Raw genomic sequence first — 23584 nt, 5'->3', positions numbered from 1 at the left:
AAGAAAATTAATAATACAATGAGTGCCATATACAAGTCAAAATTTTCAATGTGTTTTAATTTAAAACTTTTAAATGTAGATATTTATTTTTTTTTTCGAATCCTGAGAAAACTAATAAGTATTTTTGAAAAATTTAAACGCAGAATGAAAGATTGCATTATTACCGAGGGCCGAAAGTCTCTTAGAATAAATAAAAAGTTTGTTTTGAATGAAATATTTGCAATTAATAACAACACTAAATTTTCCTTTTTATGTTCACCCCTGTAACTTATTAAAATAAACATTATAGAAGTTTTCAGGGTTGTTCGTCCCTCAGAAATAGTGTAATCTTTCATGCTGCGTTTAAAATTTTTTTTAAATTCTTATTAGTTTTCTCAGGATTTGAAAAAAATTTATACATTTAAAACACATTGAATATTTTGATAAGGGACATGTTACGCCTATGCCCTTAAGGGTTACAATAAATTAAGACTATTTGGTTTTTCAATGGACAGCTCAAAATAAAATGATTTGGAATTTTTATGATTTTCTTTTATTAAAAAGGCATTTATAGGGCCAGTTCGAAAAAACATGTGGTACCAAGCTGCTAGATCACTTGAAAATATGTACCACAATACAAAAGATTTGCTGTATATTCGTTGGTATTTCTTTAAAATTCAAAACTAACCATAGGGTTATTAGACCTGGATCCCGCGTACCAAAAAAGTTGATTAATAGCAAGCTGAAAATTTGTTAATAGCTTAACGGTGTCTAATCGGACAAACTTTGATGTACGGGAACACTGGAACAGGTGAAGTTTTAATTGTGGAACAGTTTAAAAATGTGGAACGTCAGAATACGAAAACGTCCCATGTATTTTGTCGGTCAGAACATCCAATTGATTTGTTACCCTTTCATTAAACTCCCATGCCAAAATCAGACTGCTATTACAGGTAACCAGAAAATGGAAGCCAGCTCTCTTCTCATCTCTGTATTAGATATTTCGTAATAAAGTAATCAAAGTACAGTTTAGTATTTGTATCACGGGCTCAAACTTAATATTTTGGCCTCCCCCCACCCCCCGTTGATTCGCCAGTGAACAATTAAAGGCGTAGGCGGTCTCATTTAAAATTGAAAATAAACACGTTGCGTAATATTCAAACTTTTCAAACTGTTTGAAGATGTTTGAATTCAAGTCAAACCTAACGATATCGAAATCAAGTCAAGTCAAACTTTTTTTATACAAAAAGTTTGATTTTCAAGTCAAGTTTGTTGAGTAAAGTCAAACTAGTTTGACTTGATGCATCTCTACAAACAAGCATTACGGCGCGGTAAATTTTGATTACTCCTCCTGGTTTAAAAACGGACTATAGTACACTAAGGGTATTAATAATTAATATGACCTAAACGTGTAATGATAATAGGCCAGTGTCCGTTATTTTTTCCTTTATGCCACCTAAATTTTTTTTTAGTCTTTACTGTACGAAACCTACAAGAAAATTAAAGAAAATTCGATTTTCGATCATTTAATAAAATACATGTAATAATATTGTTGCTAGACAGGTAAATATCATTTTATACCGGATATAACAACCATACTGTGTTTTTTTCCTTAAAGTTCGTAACACCTTGTGGAATATTCTAGCACAGCGTTTCCCAACATCCAATTTGTTAGTCTATGTCTACTGGTTAGTTTAGGAGGTGACTGACTTTGAATAATAGTATCACTCACTTTAAGAAGTATAGAAGAATGGTCGGAGTTCATAACATATGTTTCCTCAATATGTAAATAATTAACAGAAATATTTCAAGTTATGTATTAACACCTTCAGTTCTGATGACGCACCGGTGCGTCAAACTAATTCTTGTAGAGGGACGGATGACGCACCGGTGCGTCATATACCATATCGAATATAATGTTTAGTTAATGCATAGCACTTGTAGTGTGTATCGTAATAGTGATAGCACTTGTGGTAATGTGTGTACTTATTTTGTCTTGTTTTTAACTCCTATAATAACACACATATTAACAATAATGGGGAGCCAAAAATTTCATAAATATGTATCAGGCCGACAGCAATGTTACTAATATAAGAGTAGCACTAAACGTGTTAAGAAATCAATTAGGTCTAGAATTTTGTTGGGATCAGTAGGGAACTTGGTTATTGTTAACCTAAAACACCAATGGGTGTGCTTTCCATTAAAAATTACATTAAAACGGCATACAAGTACATTAAAACGAAGTTTGCAACATTAATACGAAACTTTTGTTAAATGTAACATAAAAAAAATGAACTACGTTTTAAATTAAATTCATAATTCAAAATAGTTTACTCATCAGCTATGATTATTTAATTAAATGTTCAAATTGATATCCTCCTAGAACTAAATTAAGGGCCGATTGTTCGAACGCTAATCAACAATGATCACTATCAAATATATAATTACTGTCACCAACAGTCAATGTCAACTTTGGTTGGATTGCTGAAAACATAATTGATTATAATTATGAGATTAGTTAATCAATTAACATAACAATTATTAACATAATTGATTAACTAATTTCATAATTGTAATCAATAATTATGTTTTCAGCAACCCAATAAAAGTTGACATTGACAGTTGGTGACAGTAATTAAATATTTGATAGTGATCATTGTTGATCAGCGTTCGAACAACCGGCCCTAAATGTTACAACAATTAAATTAAGTTTCAGGAACGGTAAGCTTAAAAATAAACTGCAGTAAAACAAAAATAATGAGTCAGGAACAGACAAATAATATATATGTTATAGTCATAGTCAAAGCCCGAATTTCAGGCACTCCTAGGTTTGACTAGGCAATCCTCAGGTCTGACTGACGGTCTTAGTCAAAGCCCGAAATAAATTACAGTTTCGGCCTTTGACTAGTCAAACCTAGGAGAGACTAAGTTGGTCAGGCAAAGGTCGAAATTTAATTTTATGAAATCGGGGTTTGACTAGTCAAACCCCGATCAGCTATTAAAATGTCGTAATTTGTTAGATTATGTTTAATTAAACGTCATTTTTTAATTTTAGTGGTTATTATTTTTATATTGTTGTAATTAAAATTAAAAAATTATTGTTTATTCTCACATGTTGAGGCATTATGGCATTTAGAGTTGCTCAATACGTTAGACCTTTTACACTTACATAATTTTGAAGAGCATTTCTTATTGCAGTAGCGTTTTATAACACCTTGACCTCGAAATTTAGGATCTTTTGTACTAATTTCTCTTAGAGACAGCTTAACGTCTGGAACATCTTCGAAATTAAGAAATTTCTCTTTGCATTCTCTTATTTAATTTCTTGAAAAAAGTTGTAAGTATTGTTCCGTATTTCGTACCAACTCTAAATAAACCGTCAATTTTTTTATCTTGTACCCAAAATACCCAAAATATTTCGAGCATCTCCTTTGGTTCTGCCTAAATAAATAAAGGAAAGGCGATTGAACATCTTCATGTCCAGGCTAATGCTATGAAACAATTAAGTGAAAAAAATTTCCTCCAATTTCGATCGAAAAAGCTGTAACAATACCTATTTTTCCCCAGCTTTGATAGAGCCAAAGGAGATGCTCGAAATATTTTAGGTATCATACAAGATAAAATAATTATTGACGGTTTATATAGAGTTGATACGAAATACGAAATAATAAACACACTTACTTCAAGAAATCAAATAAGAGAATGCAAAGAGAATTTTCTTAATTTCGAAGATGCTCCAGACGTTAAGATGTCTCTAAGAGAAATTAGTAGGTACGAAAGATTATAAATTAGGAGGACAAGGCTTTATAAAATGCTACTGCAATAAAAAACGCTCTTCAAAATTATGTAAGTGTAAAAGGTCTAACGTATTGTGCAACTCTCTAAATGCCATAATGCCTCAACATGTGAGAATAAACACAATTTTTTTTATTTTAATTACGACAGTATAAAAATAATTAACATTAAAATTAAAAAATGACGTTTTATTAAACCTAATCTAACAAATTACAACATTATAAAATAGCTGATCGGGGTTTAACTAGTCAAACCCCGATTTCATAAAATTAAATTTCGACCTTTGCCTGACCAACTTAGTCACTCCTAGGTTTGACTAGTCAACGACCGAAACTGTAATTTATTTTGGGCTTTGACTAAGACCGTCAGTCAGACCTGAGGATTGCCTAGTCAAACCTAGGAGTGCCTGAAATTCGGGCTTTGACTATAACATATATATGTTATATATGAACATAAATTACAGTTTCGGCCTTTGACTAGTCAAACCTAGGAGAGACTAAGTTGGTCAGGCAAAGGCCGAAATTTAATTTTATGAAATCGGGGTTTGATTAGTCAAACCCCGATCAGCTATTAAAATGTCGTAATTTGTTAGATTAGGGGCCGGTTGTTCGAACGCTAATCAACAATGATCATTATCAAATATTTAATTACTGTCACCAAAACTGTCAATGTCAACTTTGTTTGGGTTGCTGAAAACATAATTAATTACAATTATGAGATTTATTATTAATTATGTTAATAATTATTGTTATATTAATTGATTATAGACTCCACAGACTTTTTAACAACCCAAACAAAGTTGACATTGACAGTAATTAATTATTTGATAATGATCATTGTTGATTAGCGTTCGAACAACCGGCCCTATGTCTAATAAAACGTGCTTTTTTGATTCTAATGTTCATTATTTTTGTATCGTCGTATTAAAATACTAAAATTAGAGTTTATTCTCACATGTTGAGGCATTATGGCATTTAGAGTTGCACAATGCGTTAGACCTTTTACACTTACATAATTTTGAAGAGAATATCTTATTGCATTAGCATCAGTGGCGGCTTTTGGGGGTAGGCAGGATAGGCCGGGCCTACCCAATAATTTTAACAGCTTTAAAATTGAAAAACATATATTTAAAAATTATGTTAATGCATGTAAATAACTGTTAAATGTACTAAATCACTCAATACATTAGCTTCCGTTAAAACAACTATGTTATATATTATCACTTATCACAGAAAGCATTGAATCGTATCCAGGCATTTTAAATATTGTACTCATTAATAGGCCCGTTCGGAGCCGGCCGACCCCGCTCACATAAGATCTCCGTACAAAAAGCGTTTGAAGTTAAGTCGCTTGCCGGACAACGATTTATATTGTCGTGTTATGCTTGCTGTTTAGGCACCAGACAATAGGGCCTTCGCCGACCATCGTTGCCACTTGTAACGTAATTATCGAATTGTAATATAAATTTTCTTTTAGATTATGATAAAAAAAATATGTAACTGTAACATAATCTATAATTGTAACATATTTTTAAACAGACGGAATTTATTTCTGGAATTGGGCGATAATAAAAGATTCACACAGAATATGGCGCTAAATTTCCACAAAAAGCTTTGGACTCATTGATGGATACATATGAACTACTTTTTAATAGATCCTTATTAAAAACTGAACTGGAAATGATTTTCTCTGCTATTCATAGTGAAAATTTTCACGATAAGAGTTTGTTAGAACTAATTAAAAGTATGTTTGACAACGAAACCAATGAAATTCTTCCTGAAAGCTATAAGTTATTTTGTTTACTTGCTACAATACATGCAACAAGCGCTTCAGTTGAAAGAACCTTCTCCACTTTACAGCGAATATAAAGTCATCTCTTTTCGGTGTCTCTTCGAAATACAATGACGCAAAATTGGCTTTCATCACTGTGTACTGATTGTAGAAAGAGAGATTATAGAAAGAGAGAGACAACAGGGGTAAACAAGAGCAATATAAGCAACAGAGAGAAAAAGAAAAGAACAGAAAAAGAGCGGCTGTGCGCGTGTGAGAACGGTCTGGAAAGACGTGCCACGCGTGTAAACCGAGAGTGGGTTTAGTTGGTAGGCATTGTAACACGGATTCATCCGGGGGCACGGGGAACTGCGTTCGGATGTACTCCGTTTACTCTGAATCCAACACGCGTCAGGTACGATTCATCTGGTACGGTCTTTAGAAGATTCCCACTCTCACACAAAAAAAAATATGTATTAGACACACTGGCGGCTATTTTTTTGGGGGGTCATGGATCTTGAGGGTGATTACTTTTCTCTGATGCAAGGTCACTTTTAGTCTTACTACCAATAGGATAAGTGGGTTTTCAAATATTTGGGGGGGGGGTCATGACCCCGTGACTCCTCCCTCTGGATCCGCCACTGATTACACATAGCTATAATATGTAATTTGCTGGCTTGGCCTACCCAACATTTTACCGCACCAGCCGCCACTGATTAGCATTTTATAAAGACTTGTCCTCCAAATTTAGAATCTTTTGTACTAATTTCTCTTAGAGGCAGCTTAACGTCTGGAACATCTTCGAAATTAGAAAATTCTCTTTGCACTCTCTGATTTGATTTCTTGAAAAAAGTGTGTTTATTGTTCCGTATTTCGAACCAACTCTATATAAACTGTCAATTATTTTATCTTTGGCTCTTTGGGAAACTTTTTTTTAACTTAATTGTTTCATAACATTAGCCGGGGACACCTTTAATCGCCTTTCCTTTATTTATTTTAATCTTTTCTGTCTGTGCACAACGCGTGCATGTAACTTTTCTTTTAAAACCTTCACAGTATGCACCAAGTGTGCTGTCAGCGCACACAACGTGTACCACTTGATATGCACGTGTGTGCGTCAGAGCTCTCTTTTTGGCAAATACAACAAACCACATCTGAAGAAGTAATCTGAATTGTTTGACAATTTTCTTCCTCTCCTAGTGACAACGGTCAAGGGGCTTCGTTAGTATTATGGTGATCCTTAGTTTTTCTCCGATTGCAATATCTTCTTTCATAGTTGACAATGACATTCCCATTCCATCTGTTTGCGCTAAACACACTTTTTTTAAGAAATCAAATAAAAGAATGCAAAGACAATTTTCTTAATTTCGAAGATGTTCCAGACGTTAAGTGGTCTCTAATACTGGGGCCACAGTAACGTCTAATGCCGTTAATTAATGCATTATTTGCATTACAGAGATGGCAAATAATTCGTTAATTAACGGCATTAGACGTTACTGTGACCCCAGCATAAGAGAAATTAGTACAAAAGATTCTAAAATTGGAATACAAGGCTTTATAAAATGCTACTGCAATAAGAAAATCTCTTCAAATTTATGTAATTGTAAAAGGTCTAACGTATTGTGCAACTCTAAATGCCACAATGCCTCAACATGTGATAATAAACGCTAATTTTAGTATTTTAATTACGACAATACAAAAAATATAAACATTAAAATTAAAAAAAATACGTTTTATTAAACTAAGGGCCGGTTGTTCGAACACTAATCAACAATGATCACTATCAAATATATAATTACTGTCACCAACTGTCAATGTCAACTTTGGTTGGATTGCTGAAAACATAATTGATTATAATTATGAGATTAGTTAATTATTAACATATCAATTATTAACATAATTGATAAACTAATTTCATAATTGTAATCAATAATTATGTTTTCAGCAACCCAATCAAAGTTGGCATTGACAGTTGTGACAGTAATTAAATATTTGATAATGATCACTTTTGATTAGCGTTCGAACAACCGGCCCTATCTAACAAATTATGATATTTTAATAGCTGTTCGGGGTATGACTAGTTAAACCCCGATTTCATAAAATTAAATTTCGGCCTTTGCCTGACCAACTTAGTCTCTCCTAGGTTTGACTAGTCAAAGGCCGAAACTGTAATTTATTTCGGGCTTTGACTAAGACCGTCAGTCAGACCTGAGGATTGCCTAGTCAAACCTAGGAGTGCGTGAAATTCGGGCTTTGACTATAACATATACACCGGTATTTAGGCGTCAACGCCCTTCCGATAGGGATCTATGGGGGAGTATCACTGAGCCGCAAGCCCTTATCCCTTGCCCTACTGCTCCCTCACAGGCCGAAGAGACGCCCGCATATTCCAGTCTAATCTTCAGATTCTTATGAATTTTATGCTGACGCGTTTTCGTTCACCGGGCTGGGGATTGAACTCGCTTTCATCACAGCGAAGTGATGTACGGCCACCCGCACATACCATAGAAAATGTTAAACATTGATGTATAGATGGACCATGTCAGCAAATTGAGAAAACCAAATGAGGGTGTTGAAATTAAAAGAAGAACTCAACTGGCATGACGAGCCGCTTCTGGTAAATTAGAATATATTATAATATATGAAAAGAACCTTTTATGATTTCTAATGCGTTTGAAATTATAAATTCAAAGAGATGTAATACATAATAATACATGGTCATTAACAACAAATTTACGTCTTTCTTTATACACTTTTTATATACTATTTGCGAATGTCCACCAGTTGATCATTTGCTGATCGGATCTAATCTACAATATCTATTTAATACGTTAGGAATTAAAAAATTCAATTTTCTATTCACATGAAAACTAACCACACCTTAACCAGTAGACAAATTATTATTCAATAATCTTACATAACTTTAATTAATAAAACCAGTTAATTCGAATATTGATGCCGTATACTGTAATAACATGCGGAATACCGTAACGAGAATGTTGCATTAAATATCAACAATACGCTACCATTTCTTGCCTAGATTTATTCTTTCGGTTTTTTTCCAGCATCGTTTCAGTGGGTTTCTTATAATAATTATGACGTACTACGTTCTTTGTAAATGACTAATTATTGGCTTCTGAAATTATAATTCATTTTCATTTAAATATGTTAGTATACATCCTCAACAAACTAACTAAAATATCTTCTTCTTCTTAAAGTGGCTATCCGCTCCGGGTGTTGGCGATCATCATGGCTATCTTGACTTTGTTTACCGCAGCGCGGAACAGTTCAGTGGTAGTCGTGTTATACCACTTTCGTAAATTTTGAAGCCAGGAAATGCGTCTTCTTCCCGGTCCTCATTTACCATTTACCTTCCCTTGGGGAATCAGTTGAATAAGGTCGTAACGTTCTTGATTTCTCATTACATGTCCTAGATATTCTAATTTTTTTGTTTTGATGGTTATGAGAATTTCACACTCTTTCCCCATTCTATGCAGGACTTCCACATTAGTAATTCTGTCAACCCAGGATATACGTAAGATGCGCCTATAACACCACATTTCGAAAGCTTCGAGCCGATTCATAGATGCAACAGTTAGTGTCCACGCTTCCATTCCGTAGAGCAGAACTGTGAATATGTAGCATTTCAACAGACGGTATTTTGTTTTTAATGATATGTCTCGACTGTTGAAAATGGGTCTCATTCTAACGTATGCTGCTTTTGCTTTTATTATTCGCTGTTTAATTTCTGTCGAGTGGTTCCATTGGCTATTTAAATTCGTGCCCAGATATGTATATTGCTCAACTCTTTCGATATTCTGTTGGTTGATTGTAAGTTGAGCGTTTAGTATTGGTTCTTTACTAATTGTCATAAATTTGGTCTTCTTTATGTTTAGAGCTAGTCCGTATCTGTTGCTGACTTCTGTTATACGATTTGTTAATATCTGTAAATCATTCAGATTATCGGCAAAAACTATGGTGTCATCTGCATATCTAATGTTATTCAACCATTCACCATTTATTAACACTCCCTTCGCACAACCGTCTAAAGCTCCCCTAAATTCCCATTCAGAGTAAATATTGAATAGTAGTGGAGATAAAATACAGCATTGTCCTACTCCTCGTTCTATTGCAATTTTATCAGTCAACTGGTCTTTTATTTTGATTTTGGCCGGTTGATTGTAATAAATGTTTCTGCTAATTCTCAGATCTTTGTTGTCAATTCCAATTTCTTGCATTAGAGTTATTAATTTGTCATGTTTTACTCGGTCAAATGCTTTCTGGTAATCTATAACGCATACGTATATATCACAATTTACATCCCTGCATCTCTGAATTAGCACTTGTATAGCAAAAAGTGCTTCCCGTGTTCCCAGAGTATCACGAAATACGAATTGTGTTCTTGTTAGTTGTTCCTCGCACTTTGTATATTATATATTCTTTTGTGAATGACCTTTAGAAATGTTTTAAGTAAATTGCTCATAAGGCTTATAATTCTATAGTCTTCGCACTTTCTCGAATTGGGTTTTTTTTGGAAGATTTATAAAAGTTGTTTCTAGCCATTTTTGGGGAATTATGCCTGTGTCATATATTATATATTGTTAAATATATTTGTCAACCATTTTATGCCGTCGTAGTCCATATGTTTTAAGAATTCGGAATGAAAATTATCAGGGCCTACTGCTTTACCATCTTTACCCTCTTTACCATCTTTTGATGGCATACTTTACTTCTTCGACTGTAAGTGGAGGTCCAGATTCGCAATTGGTGTTTGTTGTGATGCCAGTGTTACTTCGTATATCTTGAAAAGTTTTTTCCACGTATTTAATCCAAATATCCCTTTCCTGTTCTATTTCCAATACTATGTTTCCCTGATTATCTGTCAGAAATCCAGTGTTCTTGTGTTTATATAAGCCTGCAGCCTCTTTGATCTTTTTATGGAGGTTAAACGAATCATGTTTTTGTTGTAATGACTCTATCTCTGTACATTTCGAGCTTAACCAATTTTCTTTTGCTATTTTAATAGCCCTTTTTATTTCGTTATTTATTTTGTTGTAGTTATTCTTATTATTTTTAGCCTTTCTTCTGTCTTCCATCATACATATATATTCCATCTGTCATCCATTCTTTTTTCTTTGTTCTTTCAGGTCTTAAATATTTCTCTGACATTTCTTGACTTACTTTGTGTATCTTTTCTAGTTCTACCTCTGGGCTATTTATTTCTGTATGAACCCACGTTTCTTCTTTTAGACGTTTTTGTACCTTTTCTTTTAATGATTTATTTTTCAGTTGATTAATATCGTATTTCCGAATTTTTGGTCTTTGAATTTTCTTTAAACTAAGTTTCATTTTGGCGATAAGTGGATTGTGATCCGATTTTATGTCGGATCCCGGGTACGTTTTTAAAGTAAGTAAAATATTACATTAGGGTATCCCGGGTACATTCAGTAAAATATAAGAAAATATAATTTAATAAATTGTATCACTGTCTTTTTATATTCTTCAGCTGAAACATTCGTCTTATTTTTAAATTTTTATCAAACATTTATCACCTGGTGCAGTAGCGCACCTAGAATTTTCCTCTGGGTGGGGTTAGCTTAGGTATCGAAATTTTTTGTATTGTTTGTGAAAGACAAGTTACATTTTCCTATAGGCGAGGAAAAAGCATTACACTTCTACCTTTTTTAAAGTAAGACGGATCATCATGAAACCTTTTGCATTCAATTAGGAAGAGCTTTAGGAAAATTCTTGAAGACATGGCATGCGGGACAAATGAAAATTGCGTTGTTTTAAGTGGAAAATGCATTATATAAATTGTTTCTCAAAGTGTTAAAAAATACAAATTCACAACTACTGTAAAACTAATCATTAGTATAGTATAGTTAGACCCAAACCCAGACATCCAAAGTGAAAGTTATCCTCCAACACCAAATTGTTCTATACGGTCCATATAATGTTCAGAAAAAAGTCACACCATTTTGAGCGTCGGGTTTGGGAGGAGAGGGGGGAGAAATCTGTAAATTCGTCGTTTTTTACGTTTTTCGTCAATATTTCTAAAACTATGCGGTTTAGCATGAACAACCCTCTATACAAAATTGTTCTACATTAAATTTGAAATAAAAAGGCCGTATGCATAACCCTTCTAAAATGAACTGTTTCGAAGTTACGGAGGTAGTATAGTATAATTGGTCCAAAAAAAGGCCTAACCCAGACATCCAAAGTAAAAGTTTTCCTTCAACACCAAATTGTTCTATATGGTCCACATATTGTCCAGTAAAAAGTTACATCATTTTGAGCGTCCGGTTTGGGGGGGGAGATGGGGGAGAAGTCGGTAAATTAGTAGTTTTTTTACGTTTTTCGTCAATATTTCTAAAACTGTGCTTTAGCGTAAGGAATGCTCTATAGAAAAATGTTCTACATAAAATTTAAAACAAAAAAGGTTATATACATAATTGTTATAAAATCAACGGTTCCAAAGTTACGGAGGGTGAAAAGTGGAGGTGTTCGATACTTTTTATATTTACTGATTTCTCCCCCCTCTCCCCCCCCCCCCAAACCCGACGCTCAAAATAGTGTGACTTTTTTCTGAACATTATGTGGACCATATAGAACAATTTGGTGTTGGAGGATAACTTTCACTTTGGATGTCTGGGTTTTTGGTATAGTTATACCATACATTGCCCAAAAAATATAAAAAGTATCGAAAACCTCGACTTTTCACCCTCCGTAACTCTGGAACCGTTGATGTTAAAACAATTATGAATTCTAGATTTTTTGTTTTAAATTTCATGTAGAACATTTTTGTATATAACATTGTTTACGCTAAAGCATAGTTTTAGAAATATTGACGAAAAACTTAAAAAAAACTACTAATTTACCGACTTCTCCCCCATCTGCCCCCTAAACCGGACGCTCAAAATGGTGTAACTTTTTACTGAACAATATGTAGACCATACAGAACAATTTGGTGTTGGTGGAAAACTTTTACTTTGGATGTCTGGGTTAGGCCTTTTTTTGGACCAGTTATACTATACTACCTCCGTAACTTTGGAACCATGCATTTTAGAAAGATTATGCGTAGGGCCTTTTTTATTCCAAATTTAATGTAGAACAATTTTGTATAGAAGGTTATTCATGCTAAACCGCATAGTTTTAGAAATATTGACGAAAAACTTAAAAAACTACGAATTTACCGATTTCTCCCCCCTCTCCTCCCCAAACCCGCCAATCAAAATGGTGTGACTTTTTTCTGGACATTGTGTGTATCATATAGAACAATTTGGTGTAGAAGGATAACTTTCACTTTGGATGTCTGGGTTATGCCATCTTTTGGATCAACTATACTATACTACATGGAAATTAGTGCAATTTTCATACTCGGGAGTTGTGAGGTAGCTAAACAGGAATATGGGGTGGGCAAAGTTGTAAGAGGTACCTGGTGTCCGGTATTCCGGTAGGCACGTCGTCTCTTGGGTTTTATGGAAATATATTATGAAAATCGTTGAAACTTGTTATTCCGAGGTTTTTAGGGTCGATGAACAACAATATTGCTTGGGTGATGATGTACGAGATACCTGGTGTCCGGTATCTATGTCATCTCCTGGACCTTCATGCAAATTCGTTATGAAAATAGTTTAAATTAATTTTCTGGCGGTTTTTGAGATCGCTGAACACAAATATTGCATCGAAGATGCTGTACGAGGCACCTGTTGCCCGGTATATACGTCATATCCTGGAGTTTTATAAAAATTCGTTAATTTTATGAAAATAGTTGAAATTTATTACCTCGAGGTTTTCAAGGCCGCTGAACACGAATATTACATGGAAGATGCTGTACGAGGTACCTGGTGCCTGGTATCTACGTTGTCTCTTGGAATTTTATGGAAATTCGTTATAAAATTCAACAGTGAGTAAAAATAACAGTAAGTTATTTTAATGCAGAGCGAAAATTAAGAAAAAAAATAATTCGAAATTTTTTCAGCGGTAATAATAATATTATTTGATATAAAGATGTCAGAACCTCGAGTACCTACCTATATGATTAAAACTGTCACTACTGTCAGTTGTCTTAAAAACCCTGAAATAACAAATTTCAACAAATTTTATTACGAATTTTCATAAAATTCCCGGAGACGACGTAGATACAGCGCACCAGTACCTCGTACAGCATCTTCGTTGCACTATTCGTGTTCAGCGATATGGAAACCCCAAGATAATAAATTTCAACTATTTTCATAACAAATTTCCATAAAGCTCCAGGAAATGACGTAGATACCGGGCACCAGGTACCTCGTACAGCATCGCCGAAGTGTTCAGCTACCTCAAAATCTTCGGAATAACAAGTTTCAACGATTTTCGTAATGAATTTCCATAAAACTCCAGGAGTCGACGTGCATACTGGGATACCGGGCACCTTGTACCTCTTACAGCTTCGCCGACCCTATATTCCTGTTTGGCGACCTCAAAAACCCCCAAATATGCAAATTGAACTCATTCCCATGATTATTTTCCGAGTTGTGAATTTTTATTTTGTGAACACTTTGAGATGCACTTTGGAAAATTCATTTTGCCCTGGGAGGGGTTTTAACCCCCAAACCCCCCCTGGGTGCGCCACTGCTGGTGGTAACTCTTTCGAGAGTGATTCTGTTTAAGTAGTCTCCATCTTTTTTTAGTGTCGAAGTAGTTGTAGTTGTACAACTACCTCGGCACCATAATAAATGAAGTATGGACCAACAACCAAGGGATAAGAGCGCGCATCGGAAAAGCTATTTAGATCAACCTTCAACTGGATATTCAAGATTGTGGCATTCTTCAAGAGCCACAACCTCTCTGTTGGTATAAAAGTAAGGATGCTGCGATGTTACGTTTTCTCTGTCCTTTTTTTATGGTGTTGAATCGTGGACCTTGAACGAAGATATGCGCATAAAATTGGAAGCATTTGAGATGTGGCTCTATCGGAAAATTCTTAAAATCCCGTAGACTGACCGAGTCACAAATGAGGAGGTTCTAAGAAGAATGAAGAAAAACCACCATCAAATCTCTGACCAGCATCAAATCTCGAAAGTTACAATACTTCGGACACATATGCCCTCCTATAAGCCATCCCGCAAGGATAAATATTTGTAAAGCGGGGTCCAAGATGAAGAAGAACATTCTGGTTGAAGAACCTCCGAACCTGGTTCAACATGAGATCTGTACAGCTTTTCGGCGCTGCTGCAGATAAGATAAAGATTGCCATGATGATCGCCAACATTCTTCACGGATAGGCAAATCAAGCTGAAGAAGATTTATTTTATTTCCTTTTGCACAGCAATATCGGAGAATAAATTTGGTTTATTAAGGCAACCACCTCTTTAAATTTTATCCTATCTTCTGCAATCATAATTTGTTATTCACGTTACTAAAAACTAAAATTAAGCAATAAGTACGACATCCCAAAAATAGATGACGAGGGTCTTAAAACAATCCTTCGTTTGACTAATAAAGCTTTGACAATTCAATTTCTATCCTTTCCATGAAAACTTGGTTGTTTTTAGTTTTTGTTTTGAGATATACGATATACTACATGAATAATAAATTATTAGTAGTTCAAAGAAATAAGGAAAAAAAAATAGCCTGTTGGTGACACAACCCCCTCCAGGCCGAAACCAAATTTTTTGAGTAGTATGGACATCTATAATAATAACCTATATGTTTCCTGCAGCCGATTTTGATGATATACATAGTTATAAACAAATTAAGATCAAAAAACGGTAAATTTCCGCTTTTTTCGTCTATTACTAAAAAAATAGGCACTTTAAACAAAGTTAAGAGTAATAAACTCATAAACCGTATAAAAAACTTCAATATGGCGTTCGCTTAATATGTATATCCTTATCGGTTGCTTAGAAAATTGCAAAATAAATCATAAATTTTGAGTTTTTATAAATATTCATAACTTATGTAAAAATTAACTTATAACCTTTTTATTAAACGGAATGATGAGACTTATGGTGCTTAATTCATACCCTAAATTTCAAAGCAATTGGTCAAATAGTTTAAAAGTTATTTTATTTGTTTATCCCAAATTCATTTTTTTGCAACACTGTAAGTCAGAAAATAATGAAGCTACAGTAATACTTTGGATAGTTTATGAAAGAAAAAAAATTACAGTATTAATTTAATTAAAAAAATTACAAAAAAATAATTATAAATATTGCAAAATTATTTTGCCAAAACATGTGAATTAAATAAATGGGGGGGCTAACTTTCTCCCTAATTGTCCTAGGACAGTTGTTTTTCTTTCTAAATGTGTATAAAAATTCAGTCTTTCAAAATATGAAAAAATAATTTTTCTACGGGTAACGGTTAAAAAGTTATTCTAATTGTTTATAAGTAAGCAAAAAATCGACATGTTTTTGCAAAATAATTTTACAGTGTTTAAAATTACTTTTTGTCATTTATTTTTAATTGAGGTAATAGTATAAATGTTCTTCTTTCATAAACTGCCCGAAGTATTATTGTAGCCTCATAATTTTCTGACTTATAGTGTTGCAAAAAAAAATGAATTTGGAATAAACAAATTAAATAACTTTTAAACTATTTGACCAATTGCTTTGAAACTTAAAATATAATTTAAGTACAAGAAGTATCAGCATTTCGTGTAATAGGAAGGTTCTACGTTAATTTTTACATAAGTTATGAATATTTTTAAAAACTAAAAATTTATGATTTTTTTTGCAATTTTCTAAGCAAGTAATAGGGATGGACATAATCAGCGAACGCCATATTGAAGTTTTTTATACGATTTATGAGTGCCTTACTCTCAAATTGGTTTAAAGTGCTTAACTTTTTGGTAATAGACGAAAAAAGCGAAAATTTAGCGTTTTTTGATCTTCATTTGTTTATAACTATGTATATCATCAAAATCGGCTGCAGGAAACATATAGGTTAATAATGTAGATGTCCATACTACTTAAAAAATTTGGTTTCGGCCTGGAGGGGGATGTGTCACGAGAAAAATCTTATTTCTCTGGACTATAGTGGTTTTACAGTTAATCAGTGGTTAATAAGTTATATAATTGTCGTTGTGGCTCTATAATCAAAATAAACATAATATACAATAATCTTTATAAAATGGGCCCGTATAAGACACTATAATATATTTCACGTTTATAATATAATCCATACATTGGCACTACAGCCTAAGTCGGGCCTTCGTCTCTTTCAGTAGGCTTCTCCAAAGATCTCGATCTAGTGCTGTACTTTTTAGGACGTCTTTTTAGGAGGATTTTGGCATCCTCATACACTTCGTTCTCCCATATATTCTTTGGTCTTTCAACATGTATTTTCCTTGCATTATTGCTTTAAGTAATTTTCTGGGAAATCTGTGCTCATGCATACCGACCCTTCGCCAGTTGTTATTCTCACTGATTACCTTCAGTATCCTCCGCACTTTCAAACATGTCTAATACATTGGCAGCTTTTTATGTTATGACCCATGTTACACACACATCGTAGCTTATTATGGGCCTGATTATTGTTTTCTAGAAATGGATTTTTATTTTTCTGTGTAGGAATATCCCGTGATTTGAATATGAAACCCTGGCGCAATAGTTCCCACCCCTTCAAGGGGGTGGAAAATTGTTTGGTTAAAATAACCACTGAAGGGGCTATAGAACCTAATTCTAAGCAAAAACTGTTTCATATTTTTTTTTAAACTCAATACTTTTTGAGTTATTTGTGGTAGGAAATTGGCCATTTTCATTGAAAAATGACACCTTTTCACCGTATACAAAAAGAGATATGGTAGGTGAAAAAGTTTGTTTTTTTGGTGCATGCTCAAATCGGTGTATTCAACTTGAAATAACAGAAAACGGTCGATTTTAGATGTATAATCCTATCAATACTTTTTGTAGTACTTGAGAAGACCTTTAAAATGATCAATATTAAATGTCGATTAATTACATTCAAACTAAGCGACATATGCTGCAAAAAAATTGATGACTAATATATTTTAAGAAAAAATGAGAAGTATGTTTAACCCCACATCCACCAGAATTTAAATGCATCGTTTTCCTTCTACAATACCCTTTATTATAGTGTTATTTCTATGTTCAAAAAGTTGGACGGGTTTAAAATGAATGGTTTTTGAAAAATATAAGATCAAATTATAGAGCGCATTTTTAAATTTTCTTAAAAATCTTTCTTTTTCTCCATGTAACTCGAAAATGATAAGAGATACGAAAAAAGATACTGTACAAAACTGTAGGGTTTTTCTAGATATAAATTTTGTTTTTGTTTTTTATTACTGTATCTCTTATCATTTTCAAGTTTCATGGAGAAAAAGGAAGATTTTTAAGAAAATTTAAAAATGCGCTCTATAATTTGATCTTATTTTTTTCAAAAGCCATTTATTTTAAACCCGTCCAACTTTCTAAACATAAAAATAAGCATACATATCTCGCTTAGTTTAAATGTGATCGACATTTAATATCTCTCATTTTAAAGGTCTTTTCCACTACAAAATGTATTGGTAGCATGATACACCTAAAATCGACCGTTTCTCTGTTATTTCCAGTTAAATACACCGATTCGAGGATGCACCCAAAAAACAAACTCTTTCCACCTACCGTATCTCTTTTTGTATTGTAACTAGAAGATTTATGAAGGAACGAATCTCTTTTTGTATAAGCTACAAAAATCTTTTATATAATTTTTTTAATTAGATGCATAGTTTTTAAGGTATTCGCAAAAAACCGTTCGAAAAGGCCAATGACCAATTGCCAACCGAATAACTCAAAAAGTATTGAGTTTTCAAAAAAAATTATATACCCCATTCCACGAATATACGACCCTCTTGGATTATCGCGACAACGAACATTTTACTGTGCAAAATATGAAAAACGAAAGTAAATTGCAAATTATATTGTTGTTTATTGGAGAAATTATTAGAGCAAAATACTTTCGTACTTCTTATTTTGCACACTAAAATATTCGTTGTCGCGATAATCCAAAACAGTCGTATATTCGTGAAATACACCATAGAACAGTTTTTACATAGAATTAGGTTCTCTTCTGTGAAGCAGAAGTTCGGAGACGTATTGGTATGGCAAAAATGCGATGATTCGCCTAAATTAAGTTTGGAAAGGCACATCTATCTCACAAAATATCAAGATGAGATTGGGGAATTCTCAACTTATACGCATGCGAGTGCCAAAAATTGGATACCTTTTTCCATGACCTACCGTTATGCCTTTTTGCAGGTTCCTTGTCGGGAAAACTAACAAACTTCCAAGTGGCAAAAAAGGACACTAACCAATAAACATTACATGTTTAGGTAATAACTAACACCCTTAGGGCACTAGTAGGTAGCCCGCATACCAAGATTTAAAGAAAAAATATAATCAATGCACCTCTATGGAGTCGTAAAATGGCATAAGAACGAAAATCGTCGCAGCACATTCGATTTTCTTTACAAACAAAATTCAATTTTCCTAGGAGAATTCTCTGGGAATATTGATTAAGCAATTGTTTGACCTCGTTGTACCCATTCCATGTGAACTATACCTGCGTATCAAAGAAAACATCTTGTTGAATTGAGACTTGCTGATCATCGCTTTTTTACTCTGAAGAGAGTTTGGCTTCTTTCACGATTGTATGAATTACCGCTTGGTTTCAAGGTCACATTGAAAAATTTATGTTTCTTCATAAGTTACAAGTTACAACCCTTGATAAGAAGTTTGAGTCCTTTTCGGTGTTTTACAAAGTGTCAGGGCAAATGTCTTTGTGATACATCTCTTCCGCCGTTAGAAGTCTGGGCACACACTTTCCTCATGTTTAGATTCTCATACAAAATGTGTCATAGTTTATTGATTAGTGTCCACATCTTCAGCAATTGCCTTCATACTCAGTCGAAAACTCCATTCTAAAAGGTTTGTAAAAATGTTTGTATACCACTTAAAATGTATGGCGCGGGACAGGCGATTATTTCCGTAAACTCCCGAGTTTTAACAAAAAATTTAGTTTTTCTCAATTTTTTATCCATTTGTTTGTCGCGAGCAATTTTTCCACCTTTGTTATTTGTCTATTAGGAACTATAATCATACAGACTTATAATTATACGAGTGTGTTTGTTGCAGCTTCTTCAAATTGTTAGCTAAGTTCAAGGAATATCTATAGATCTAAAGCACGCTCCTTTCATTCTTCTCACTAGCTAGACAGTGTTTGTAAAAAGATCAATGCCGGTACTTTATTCCCATACCTCGTATTCTTTTATGACTTATTTATTAATATATTTTTTTTAAACTTGATTTTGTTTTGCTGGTTTTCATAAATTAGTTTTCTTTTTCTTTTATGTGAAGAAAATCAAAGGCAAAGATAAAGCACCGTTGGCCTTTTCATTGGTTTTCGCATGGTCGTGAAAGTAAAGTATCTACTTAATATGTTTCCTTTTGAAATGAATACAAGGCACTATGTTTATGATAATGATTTAGTCATACGCTCTTGGTCTTGAACAAACATTTATTGATACAGTAATTGTAACAATAATTATTACAACCCAAGAAGTTGACGACCTTCAAACTGGGTAAAACACCAAGAAGCAACATGCCAATGTTATAATTTTCTTAGTATAAAATAAGTTTTAACGGATATTCTAAAAGTGCAATAAAAATAATATGATATAATGGAAAATTTGTACGTTTAGTTTATATTATAAAATTATATATAGATGATAGAAGTTGTTAAATGAGTATTATAGATAGAAAGTAAACAGTAATACAACATATTATGTGTTTAATGGCTCATAAAAATATCAGTGCTAATGGCTTAACACTTTCGACTAGTATCATGAAAGACTTTGATGTACGTTGTATTTTATTAGCTACATATTTTTTTTCTAACTTTCGTGCTTCAAACATCAAAAAACAAAGACCTGTTTTTGTTAATGTATTGATCAATCTGGCAATTATAGAGGAAGAATTTTGTCTAATATAATTACTATACAGTTAGTCACAAAAGTGTAGAATACATAAATTATTTCGTTAGTTATATTTCGCCTTAAAGGCAACTTTAAGAAAAAATACCGAAACACGGGGATTTTTATTTTTAACTTATAATTTTTTTATCTATACAGAGATGAGTTCGCTAATAACCGGCAAAATTACGTAAAATACGGGAAACATATTAAGTTGTGAGTGTATATCAACGAGAGACGTCACAACATTCAAAAATTCCAGGGTTTTTGGATGCTCTGTATAAATAATTATGTTAATTTTTATATTATTAAATAGAGAATTTAATAACCTTTCAAATGAGCTAGCATACGACCCATATTCTCATTTCATAGATTACGTCATACGCCCAGATAAATGACGTTCAGGTAGGATTTTTTCCTAAAGTTGCCGGCTTAAGAAATAACGAATTTATTCCACACTTTTGCGTCATACTGTATTCTAATCAAATAAAATTATAATATCTGCACGTAAATAAAAATTTAATGTTAAAATTTAATTTTAACATATAATTCCACACATAAAATTTAATTTTATGTGTGGAACAAATTTTATATCGAAGTTGGAACAAATTTTATATCAAAGTTTTTATCAAAACAAAAGATATTTTCAAGAAAGTGTATAATTTATATAAGGGGATCGTTGTTTAAATAATGAACAATAGGTCATATTTGCACACTTCTTTCGTTCTACGTATAAATTAATAATAAATAATAAAAATTTTATATGCTACTCCAAATTAAAAAACATTAAAATTGGTCCATTATTTACGGAGATGTTGCAAATTATGAAATTCTAGCAATTTCTCCCTCGCGACTTTTCAGGCAAAAAGCTTTCATTTTAGGCGCAAAATTTTGCTCAAATTATATTAAAATGCATTCATTCATTTTTCTCGAATCCTGAGAAAACTAATAAGTATTTTTGAAAAATTTAAACGCAGAATGAAAAATTACGTTATTACGGTAGAAAGTCCCTGAAAACTTCTATAATGTTTATTTTAAGTTACAAGAGTCAAAAAGAAGAGAACATTGAGTGTGACTTTTAAATTTCAAATATCTCACTCACAAGAAACTTTTTGTTTTAAGAGATTAAGAGATTTTCTACCCTCGGCAATAAGGTAGTCTTTCATTCTGCGTTTAAATTAATAATATCCTTTCTAGGTATTTAAACCAATTAGTTGAATTGTTTAGTAGTTGAATTAGTTGAAGTAATTTTATTTGAAGAAAAGATAAACATTGTGTTTATTTTAGATTTTTTTTTGCGTTACGTCATTATTGGATTATCGAGGATGTTTAATTGGATGTTTCGCCACTATACTTTGCTACTACTACGCTACAACAGTTTGGTTTTTGCATCAAATAACATATATTTTATTGTACAAACCAAAAACTTATTCACAAAATGAAACTAAAGTACAATAGAAGTACATAGAAAAATAACAAAATAAGATCTTAAGTAATAATTATTAACATTATCTATGTTAACAAGAAAACGATAAACATGATAAAGAATGAAAAGTAAACAGAACTATGAATAGTAAAATAAAATTAATTATTTCACTTATGTTTCATATTTCAAGGTACTGAAGAACTGATTGTGGGCGGAAGGAATTGATTTATTTTGTAAGAGACTTTGCAAGTCATCAAACTTCTTTTTAAAAATGGATATTGGTTCTCGATAGAGTGGAACCAAAGAATACTGATCCAAAGGGCATAGTCGCTTTCTTGATTTTCTATTTCTAAGTAAGACCAGTTGAAACTGAGTTTCTGTGTAAGAAGTTGTTAAAAAAACCACACAAACAAAAAAGACCACACAGACAAAAGTGCACATTCGCCACTATTGCACATTACACTACCATTTTTAAAGATAACAGTTCAATGTTCAAATACGTGGAAGCACGGCGTAATTGCAGATTCGCCTGTGTTGAAATAAAGTTTCGTTACGTTCCCAAAGAAGACAATTTAAGAACTGGCATTTCTTGGTTAATGCATCAAAATATTTGACAAATTCACAATACCCTAAAGACATGTCGGCACCCTCTAGTAATAAGGAAATAAAATAATTGTTCGCCAATATTGCAAATAAAAGAGGGCATATTTAGATGTCGGTTGATGGACTTAACTCAAAAACGTTGATTTTCGGGTTTCGCCACTATTGTTCTCACTAGGCGATATGTTAATCCAGTTTTTGGTTGGTGCGGGCTTGACGTAGGTCTAGGGCCAATATATTGCTGCGATGTAGATGGATTCCTACTGATTTTATTTGATTTGATCAGGCTAAAAAGTCAATGCCACCATTAAGTTATTGATCACTTACCTAATGCATTTTTTAATTGTGACAACTTTAATGAAAATATCAATAGTTAAATAGAAATCCTTACTTTATACTTACTAGCACGTTTTCTTACAAGTAGTAACATAAATTTGTAACTTTTTAGAATTAAAAAATACATGTGGCAAATTAGTTGTATTCAAGCCAAAATCTAAAACATACACACAACTATCATAATTTGTCTAAGCTACAACAGCTGTTATTATATATCTTAATCATTAAACTTAAAACAATTTTTTCTAAACATGTACAGCAAAATGTACTTTCAACATTTAATTTTCATTCGTGATTCTCTTTATCCAGATTTGCTAACTCTAAATTATTTATTTTTCAGATCATGGTTTGTTACTGGGGGGACTGCTTTTGATGAGACATTTCAGTTCGAGATGAAAATGAGTTTCCCTCAGCTGGGAGAAGCTGAAATTTGTAATATAAATTTTACCATGTTAAAGCCAATAAATGTGACATACATACAAACATGTGTATTTTTTTTATTATTTTTTTTAGAGTGCCCTCCTTATACCTGAAGGTCGGAAACAATTCAGACAAAGCTTTCTCTATCCTGTCACTTTCAATAAGGATTGAGTACCGTTGGCTCTCTGATTTTTTTTCAACCATCCAACCATTTTTTTTCTCCTACCTCTGCTTCCTTCAATTTTCCCCTATGCCTATATCAACAATTTCAACAGCTCATTATGTCTTCCCCGGTATACATG

The 23584-nt window shown here is 32.9% G+C and overlaps 1 protein-coding gene across 2 annotated transcripts in view; it reads left to right on the top strand.

Moving 5' to 3' along the window:
- Window positions 1-23345, top strand: part of LOC126889822 (sulfhydryl oxidase 2-like) — a 155375-nt gene extending 132030 nt beyond the window's left edge. For both annotated transcript variants that reach the window (XM_050658498.1, XM_050658497.1), the window contains one exon: window positions 23203-23345. In XM_050658498.1, the coding sequence (XP_050514455.1) occupies window positions 23203-23258 (56 nt within the window). In that variant the 3' untranslated portion in view covers window positions 23259-23345. The remainder of the gene's footprint in view (window positions 1-23202) is intronic.
- The last annotated feature ends 239 nt before the right edge of the window (window positions 23346-23584 follow it).

This window comes from Diabrotica virgifera, chromosome 8 (genome assembly GCF_917563875.1).
Source record: "Diabrotica virgifera virgifera chromosome 8, PGI_DIABVI_V3a".
Taxonomy (NCBI): Eukaryota; Metazoa; Arthropoda; class Insecta; order Coleoptera; family Chrysomelidae; genus Diabrotica; species Diabrotica virgifera.
Note: the sequence above shows the minus strand (reverse complement) of the source record. Positions and strands in the feature narration are given on the sequence as shown.